This window comes from Oratosquilla oratoria, chromosome 11 (assembly GCF_046742065.1).
Source record: "Oratosquilla oratoria isolate Oo_2021 chromosome 11, ASM4674206v1, whole genome shotgun sequence".
Classification (NCBI taxonomy): Eukaryota; Metazoa; Arthropoda; class Malacostraca; order Stomatopoda; family Squillidae; genus Oratosquilla; species Oratosquilla oratoria.
In genome coordinates, this window is record NC_134787.1 from 20,417,583 (window position 1) to 20,427,582 (window position 10,000).

The following is a 10,000-nucleotide window of genomic DNA, read 5'->3' on the forward strand; positions in this document are numbered from 1 at the left end:
GACGGACCCTGCAGGTTTTGTTCAGACCTCTTCCTGAAGGAGAGGTCTTGGCCGTCTTGCACTCGAACTCGGCCAAGAACGATTTCGTCTTACCCGAAGACTGAAGTCTTTAAGACTCGAAGTGTTTTCAAGGTTCTCCCCTTGGAAGCTTGTCAGGATCCCGGTAGTCTTATTTGGAAACAAGAACACTGAAGGTCTTCTGAAGAACGAACTCACGGCACTCCTGAAGACTCACGAAGACTTTCTGACTTATGAGACACTCAAAGAACCTTCGTGTTTTCGAAAACTTCAGGTTATTTGATTTGATTTTTTTCCAAGCTGAGTGTTGGTTCCCAGTTTCCGACACACAGTCCTTTTGTCGAAGTGTATTTCGCCGCACAGAACGTACCCTAAGACCTGTTTTAACCGGGCACAGTTCCAAATGGTGCCAACCTCATTCCCGGAGATCACAGCTACGTCACTAACGGGTCTCCCCTTCGCACCTCCCGGGAGATCAGAGCAACATCAGCTTCCGGAAGCTTCCGAAAATCATAAGATTTTTTTCTGCACACGAATTCGGGGGGTTTGGGTTAGGTACTATCGCCTGGCGAAGGACCACTCGGAAGATCTTCCGCCTCTTTCACTCGAAGGACGAAGCACCATGGGACTTAACGGAACACTACGATCTCGTTAGAACACCACAGATAAGCAGCACAAGGCACGGGAGAGTTCGATGTCTCATTTTACGATGTAGTAAATCACAGGAAAACTAAGGCACTGAGGCGCAGCGGCTCCAAAGGTCCTCCTCCTCCTCTTCCTCCTCCTTCTCCTCCTCCACCTTTTTCCTCCTCCTTCCTCCTCCTCCTTCTTCCTCCCTCCTCTGACCTTCCTCCCTCCTCCTCCTCCTCCTCCCCCTCCTCCTCCTCCTCTAACGGGAATCACACTCGCATTGCTCAGGGGATTGTCTTTGACGAACTCGAAGTCAGGGTCCTCAGAGACAGAGATCGAACTGTGTCCGGGGAGCGTCGTGGAGGATCCGGACGGCTCTCGCTTCTCGGTCCGGGTTCCTTCCCGGATGGGCTTGACCGCTGGGGCTTTGTGGCGCCGGGCAGGGGGAGCTGCTGCTGGCGACGGAAGGCGGGGCACCGGGCCGACGGGCAGCGGCCCAAGGCATCTCCTGCGGGGGGAGAGAGAGAGAGAGATGAAGGTGGAATGTTACAACTGAAGAAATGGAGCCAAGTGGCAGCGGGCGACATACGTGTGTATGTGTGTGTGTGTGTGTGTGTGTGTGTGTGTGTGTGTGTGTGTGTGTGTGTGTGTGTGTGTGTGTGTGTGTGTGTGTGTGTGTGTGTGTGTGTGTGTGTAAGTGTTTCCCTGATTGTATGTACCTAATTGTAGTATACTGTACAGGAAAGAAGCAACGCTCATATGACCCTGTCTTTAAATGTCCAATGTGTGTGTGTGTGTGTGTGTGTGTGTGTGTGTGTGTGTGTGTGTGTGTGTGTGTGTGTGTGTGTGTGTGTGTGTGTGTGTGTGTGTGTGTGTGTGTGTGTGTGTGTGTGTGTGTGTGTGTGTGTGTGTGTGTGTGTGTTTCCTGATTGTATGTACTTATAGTATACAGGAAAGAGGCAAAACTCGTATGACCCTATCTCTAACTGTCCAATGTGTGTGTGTGTGTGTGTGTGTGTGTGTGTGTGTGTGTGTGTGTGTGTGTGTGTGTGTGTGTGTGTGTGTGTACACGTGCATGTTCATGTACGTTTATATGTGCGTGGGTGGGTGTTATATGCGGAGGATGTTTGCGCATCTGCTCGCTTTCAGATGTCGAGGCGTGTGCGTCTGTATGCGCATGTACACCGTTGTGTGCACATGTACACCATAGTTCGCACATAAACGAATACTTACATGCGCATGCGCACGTACGCGCTGGTGCCTGTGCGTCTGTGAGTAGGCGTGTCTGTGATTTGTGGCGCTTGAGATCTCTTATCTGTCTGTATGTCTGTCTGTGAATAGTATTTGTACAACTGTGAAAATGAAATATCTTGTCTGTCTGTATGTCTGTGAATAGTATTTGTGCAACTAGGAAAATGAAACCTCTTGTTTGTCTGTATGTCTGTGAATAGTATTTGTACAACTGGAAAGATGAAATATCTTGTCTGTCTGTATATCTGTCTGTGAATAGTATTTGTACAACTGGGACAATGAAATCTCTTGTTTGTCTGTATCTCTGTTTGTAAGTCATTGTACATGCGTATGAAATATATTGTCTTTGTGCCTTTAAGTGGATTATTAATGAACGTGAATGACATAAGCTGAGCAGGGAGTTAATTAGTGCGACAAAATAGTAATTATTACCAGGTTGATTGGGTTTAAACTGCCAGGAAGTAGATTTAACCTAGAGGTAGCCAGAACCAGTTTTGTTAACTTCGTAGTTAATTGGCAAAATGGAGATCAAAGGTTTATGTATTAAGTAAAGAACCTGATATTGTGATAGTTATCAGTTACGTATATTGTGATAGTTATCATTTAGTTATATTGTGATAGTTATCAATTACTTATATTGTGATAGTTATCAGTTACTTATACAGTTATCAGTTACTTCTACTGTGATAGTTATCAGTTATTTGTATTGTGGTAGTTATCAGTTACTTGTATTATGATAGTTATCAGTTACTTGTATTGTGATAGTCATCAGTTACTTATATTGTGATGATTATCAGTTGCTTGTATTGTGATAGTTATCAGTTACTTATATTGTTTGCTTGTACGTGTTTGTGTGTTTATGCTATTTCACGTAGTTTTATTAATCACTGTATTTGTTTATTACACACGACCTCATTAGGGACAGAAAGGTCTGGAGTCTACGAGCTTTGTCGTTGTAATTCACTCTAATAATGTGTTACGTGTTTTCAATCTGAACTCGTAAAGGTACGAGTTGTAAGCGCTCGTAATTGCTACGGTGGTGCCCATCACTTTTTTTTTTTTTTTTTTTTTTTTTTGTCAACAATTTTTGTTGTTTACATATTGGTGTCATGGGTGAAGTCCAAATCGTGTGAAATCTTCCGTACCCCATGGCTTTTTCCCTTTATATGTGGCTCCCGACATTATGTATGTATTTATGTGTGTGTGTGTGTGTGTGTGTGTGTGTGTGTGTGTGTGTGTGTGTGTGTGTGTGTGTGTGTGTGTGTAATATATATACTTGCAATACATATTTATCTTAATTACATATTAATGTATTATCTATTTACTCATTCATCTATTGGTACCAAATAAACCTAACCTAACTAAACATGCTAACATAGTGTATCTGTTTTTATTTATCTATTATTTTATTTATTCATTCTATCATGTATATATTTGTTTGTAATTATTTATATATTCATTTGTTGTCTAAACATGTTAACATAATGTCGAAGAGTTTCCTCCACGCTTTGTTGACATCGTCTTGTATACGTCTGTATACACTCTGTATGTGTGTGTGAAAGTACACAAGCGTGTGCGCACGACCCGACCTGTTGCGTATATGCATATGTATGTAGGCAGACGCCACTACGTTTATAGTTCGTGCCAAAACATTCAGATGGCCAAAAGTCAACAACTGCGCGTTGTAGTAGCCTTGAGGACAGAAGCGTCGGTGTATTACAGCGATTGAAATATGAATATAGACTACACAAAATAACACGGTAGCCATCTTTTGTGGATCCAAGTAGAGTAACTGCTTGTTATTACATACATATATATATATATATATATATATATATATATATATATATATATATATATAGTGTATATTTGTAAAAGAAGGGAGCAGGTTTCTCAATATTGCACGTAGAGTTAAAAACGACAGGATTGCAGTTAATGGCAGAATTTTAATCAGGAAAATTGAGAATACGAGGAAAAAACTGAATAACTATTGCAATGCTGTCGTTTTTAACTCCTTATATATATATATATATATATATATATATATATATATATATATATATATATATATATATATATATATATATATATATATATATACACGGTATGACGTGTCACACATGCATTACACGGAGCTCAAGTGTCGAACTTTATTCATTCTATATTCAGCCAATGGGATGGGGCGCATTTTGAGCTTACCAGGTTTGCTCTCATATTCTACAAAGCCACCTTCTCCCTCTTCTCCGCCCCCTCCTCTTCCTCCTCCACCTCCACATCTACCCCCTTCCACCACATAAATGCACCCCCGCTACTCCCAGATACCTCACCCTCTCCGCACACAAAAATAATCTCCCACCCTGAGTCTCCCCATCGCTTCCTCTCCCCTTTCCGCACGTTCCTGATCTCCCCTCTCTCTCCCCTCCCTCTCCCCTCTGTCTCCCCTCTCTCTCCCCATCGTGGCCGCCCACACTCTCCCGTAAATCTCTTCAGTTCCCACAAGCGTCTGTTCTTTTCCCACAAGACAATTAAGGATGGAAGATGTTACTATAATTATTTAAAACCTGGCAATATCTATGCAAGACTCGGCTCCCATCTTACTATACGAGACCTGGTACTGTCCATAGTACTGGCAGTCACTTTAAGGGAACTGGTACTCGCCATTATAGATTTGACACTCACTATAGAAGCTTGGAACTCGATACAAGAGTCCTGACACTCAATATATGAGAACTAGTACTCAGCCTGTGAACTCTGGCACTCAATATATGGAACCTGGTACCCAGTATATGAGACCTGGCACTCAATATATGAGACCTAGCACTTAATATATGAGACCTGGCACTCAATATATGAGATCTGACACTCAATATGAGACTTGACACTCAGTATATAAGACCTGGCAGTCAATATATGATACCTGGCACGTAATATATGAGACCTGCATTCAATATATGAGACCTGGCACTTAATATATGAAACCGGGAATTCAGTATATGATACCTGACACTCAATATTTGAAACCTGACACTCAATACACGAGACCTGACACTCAATATATGAGAACTGGCAGTCAATATGTGAGACTTGACACTCGATATATGAGACCCGGCCCTCAATACATGAGACCTGGCACTTTATATATGAAACCTGGCACTCAATATATGAGACCTGGCACTCAATATATGAGACCTGACGCTCAATATATGAGATCTGACACTCAATATATGAGACCTGATACTCAATATATGAGACCTGACACTCAATATATGAAACCTGGCACTCAATATGTGAGACTTCGCACTCAATATATGAGACCTGGCCCTCAATACATGAGACCTGGCACTTTATATATGAAACACGGCACTCAATATATGAGACCTGGCACTCAATATATGAGACCTGACGCTCAATATATGAGATCTGGCACTCAATATATGAGACCTGATGCTCAATATATGAGACCTGACACTCAATATATGAGACCTGACACTCAATATATGAGACCTGGCACTGAATACATGATACCTGGCACTCAATATATGAGACCTGACACTCAATATATGAGACCTGGCACTCAATATACGAGACCTGACACTCAATATAGGAGAGTTGGTACTTAGTATAGAAGTTTGGCAATCACCATAGCAGGCCTGGTACTCATTATAGGAGGACCGTATTTCACAATAGGAGTCTTGGCCCTCACTACAGGATCTCTTCCACTGACTGTAGAATGCCCTGGCATTTAGTGTAGTAGTCTTGGCACTTGGCATTCACTATGGGGTAGCCTTGGGTATACTTGCTATGGTAGATTTGGCAGTAAGTGTACCTGGTCCTCGGTGTAGCTCTTGAAGGCTAAACACACATAGTGGGAGGCTTGACGCTTGGGATGGTGAGGGACGTGGCTTGCTATGAAAGCACTCGAAGTCGCTCTAGGAAGCCCAAAGACTTCGAAAACAAGTCTTGACAGACACTTTGAAACACGTGGTATTTATTGAAGTGGAACACGCATAAGAGTTTTTTTTTTTTTTTTTACAACCACCCTGGCCCCTCCTCTCTCTCTCTCTCTCTCTCTCTCTCTCTCTCTCTCTCTCTCTCTCTCTCTCTCTCTCTCTCTCTCTCTCTCTCTCTCTCTCTCTCTCTCTCTCTCTCTCTCTCTCTCTTATGCCATGTTGATTCCCTTCCATATCTTGTGACACTTTTCCTTTTTATTTTGTGTGCCGTCAGGCTACTTCATTATTTTCTATAATTACCTCCTCGACAGTGACGGGGGTTGTAAGCATAATCACGAATCTGGAAAAGATGCGCAGTTAGCAATACTTGTCTAGAGATATGGCAATAGCGCACCGCGTTTTGAGATATGGCAAGAGCGCACCGCACCTTGAGAAGTAGCAACAGTGCTTGCGTGTCCACGGAATGTGATGTACATATGGAAAAACTGACGAAACTGAACAATATAATCTGTACATTTCACGTGCGAGCACATATGCGCTGTTGCCACATACTCCTTATTACGCGAGGTGGTGGAGCGCGCGGAATTGGTGCCAACTGTGCCTTTGTCCGCACAGGTTCTTGGGAAGCGCGCGGAGTTCGGAAGTTCCTTCGTCAGGAGCAAGCGAGTTCGTGGAAGACCTTCTTGGCCCACGAGGAAGGGCTGGAGACGCCTGTCCATCGTCATGCGTGAGTGGAATTCCCTCAGCGTTAACCAGAATAAATATATAAATCCATCTGCATCCCCAAAGGGTTAATATATATATATATATATATATATATATATATATATATATATATGTGTGTGTGTGTGTGTGTGTGTGTGTGTGTGTGTGTGTGTGTGTGTATATTTCTTTTCTTTTTATAATAGCAGCGCCGATAACTACAGCGTGACTCTGATCCGCAGGGGTGTCGCTAAGTCCTCTTGAATATGAACGGCATAAAAGTTATGGAGGGATCATCGAGGCGGGGTTCCCGTTCAGCCGAATAAGATCGCCTGGAGGCTGTAAGAATAGACGTGACACGTACATTTTTGTGTCATTTGACGCCACGATGGTATGGTCTTCGTCTTATAAGAAGCAAGCCTCTCAGGCGAGGGTTCGAATCCCAGTAGGAGAGTTTATTTCCAAAAGTAACATTTATATACCTGTATGCATCAAAGAGCAAGTATAGATAAAACAAACAGATTAAAGAAAAAATGGCAGTCAATAAATGTCTTTTACGCGCATTTGTAGTGGATTCTGGCACCATGGGTTTTGTCGAAGACATTTTCTGTCTGGTCGTACGGGGATGGAGTGGAGGGTTTGTTTCATGCAAGCGTCTGGCCGAGGGTGCCAAGGCACAGCCCCACAGACAACCCCCGAGCCCATGAAATTGGTCTTCACCCAATGGAGTGCCACTGACTGAGTGCCATGTATGTGCCACTGACGGAATGCCACGAATGTGCCACGGACGGAGAGCTACGAACGTGCCACCGACGGAGTGCTACGAATGTGCCACCGGCGCAGTGCCACGAATGTGCCACTGACGGAGAGCCACGAGTGTGCCATTGACGGAGATTCACGATCGTGCCACGAATGTATCACTGATGAATTACCACGAATGTGCCCCTGACGGAGTGCCATGAATGTGCCACTAACGGAATGCTAGGAATCTACCACTGACAGAGTGCCAGGAATGTACCACTGACGGAGAGCCACGAATGTGCCACTGACGGAGTGCCACGAATGTGCCACTGACGGAGTGCCAGGATTGTGTTACCGAGGGAGTGCCACAAAAGTGTCAGTGACATGCTGGTGTCATGGAGGGAGTGCCGCCGACGCAGTGCCACAAGAATTAATAAAATCGCCTGGCGACAGCACTGAGGTAAGGAAAAGTGCCACGCGGTACGGAAGGGTCTAAGACGAGAAGACAACCAGGTGAGCTCAGCAGAAAAGGTGACGAGGTGGAGGGAGGGAGGGTAAGGTGGCACATGAGGGAGACCTGACCAGAGTAGCAGATGTGTGTATATACAAAGTTATAATTTAATTATCTTGTGGTCCGCCCACTTCTACCTCACTACACCTAACCACCATGGGGGAAGCTTCTGCTCTTCTCTCTCTCTCTCTCTCTCTCTCTCTCTATATATATATATATATATATATATATATATATATATATATATATATATATAATATGTTGGCATTGAAACTAAGTTGAAAGGGAGGGGCGAGTTTGAGTTTGGGAGAGTAGTTGGGAGGATGTCAGGATTGAAGAGAGGACGAGAGAGAGAAGGGGTGGCTATATTAGTAAGTGAAGAGATAGGTAAACGTGTGGTGGAGTAGAAGGAGGTATCGTCAAGGTAAATGTGGATGAGGGTGAAACTTGGAAGGGGATGTGGTTTTTTATAAGTGCGTATGGGCCTTGTAGTGAGAGTATAGAGGAAAGGGAGGCTTTTTGGATAGATTTAAATGAGTACATAGAGAGTTTAAGGCGAAATGTCAATATAATGGTATTGGGAGGTCTTAATGCTAGGGTAAGAGATGAACCAATAGACGAAGTGTGTGGGAAGTGTGGAGTTCCAGGAAAAAATCATAGTGAAGAATTGATGGTGGAGATGTGTCTAGAGAGATGGTAATAGCAAATACAGTGTTTAGGAAGAATGTCAAGCATAAGTACACATGGGAGAGGATGGTGGATGGAAGGGTGGTAGATAGAGCGTAAATGGACTATATAGTGGTAACCAGGAGAAAAGTATGAAGAGTTTTGGATCTGCATGTACTAAGATGAGAGAGTGGGGGAATATCAGATCATTTTTTAATGGATGGTAAGTTGAGAGTGGATGATAGATGGAGAAACAGGAAAAAGACTAGATAGGGAGGTGCTTTAAGTAAATTGCTTAAAGGAGAAGGAGTACAAGAAGAAGCCGAGACAGGAGTGGGAGGGACTGAAGGGTAGAGTAGATGGTTCAAGGAGGGAGTCACAAGATGTGTAAAGTTGGTGTGTGGAACAAGGAGAACAGGAGGAAATAGAAGGAAGGGTAGTGAGTGGTGGGATAATGAAGCAAAGAAGGTTGTTGAAGAGAAGAAGCAAGCATTCACAGATTGGTTACAAAATAGGACAAGAAAATTATATGAAAGGTGCAAAGAAAAGAGAAAAGAAGTAAAGCATAAGATCAAGGAGGCAAAGAGGAGAGTAGATGTGAAATGAGGTAAGGGTATGACAAGATTTTGAAAGTAATAAAATGTATTTTGGAAGGAAATTACGAGAGGAAGAGGAGGCGAATCAAGTAGAGAAGAAAAGGTAAAAGTTGCAGATGGAGAGATGATAACGAAAGAGACGGCAGTAAGAGGAAGACGGGCAGAGTATTTTAGGAAGTTTCTAAATGTGAAAGAGGATAGGGAGAAAAAGGTAGTTGCAGTGGGAAGCGCTAAGAAAAGGACGGTGGTGAATGAAGAAAATGGAGGAGAAATAAGGAAAAATGAAATAAAAGCAGTTATTAAAATGACGAGAGCAAGTAAAGCACCTGGGTTGGATGGGTGTCATGTGGAGTGTCTAAAAAGGGAGGTACAGTGATGGTGGACTGGCTAGTGAGGGTGTTAAATGTTTGTCTAAAAGAGGATAGAGTACTGGAGGAGTGCCTGTATAGTACTCTTTTACAAGGGAAAGGGGACAAGTGTGAGTGTAGTAGTTTCAGAGGGATTAGTTTGTTGAGTGTAGTTGGGAAGACTTATGGGAGGGTTTTGATTGAGAGAATTAGGAGAGGAACAGGAATAATTGGTGAGGAACAGTGTGGGTTCAGGATAGGTAGGCAGAGAGTGAGAAAGTCTAAGGAAAACGTAAGGATGTTTTTTGGGGCTTTTATGGATTTGGAAAAGGCTTATGACAGGGTAGAAAGGAAGGCACTGTGGGAGATATTGCAGATATATGGGATAGGAGGAAAGCTGTTAAGAGCAGTCAAGAGTTCTTACGAGAGTAGTAGATCCTATGTTAGAATTAGAAATGGAGAGAGTTAAAGGTGGGACTTCGCCAGGGATGTGTTATGTTGCCTTGGCTTTCAATTCATACATGGATGGGATGGCGCGAGAGGTAAACGCAAGGGTAATGGGCCGGGGATTGGAGATGGTTAAAGAAA

At 43.3% G+C, this 10,000-nt stretch overlaps 1 protein-coding gene across 1 annotated transcript in view; it reads right to left on the reverse strand.

The window, feature by feature from the left end:
- Positions 1–939: 939 nt before the first annotated feature.
- Positions 940–10,000, reverse strand: part of LOC143029984 (uncharacterized) — a 67,488-nt gene continuing 58,427 nt past the window's right edge. The window contains exon 5 of the mRNA XM_076193194.1: positions 940–1,156. Coding sequence (XP_076049309.1) covers positions 971–1,156 — 186 coding nt within the window. The 3' untranslated portion in view covers positions 940–970. The remainder of the gene's footprint in view (positions 1,157–10,000) is intronic.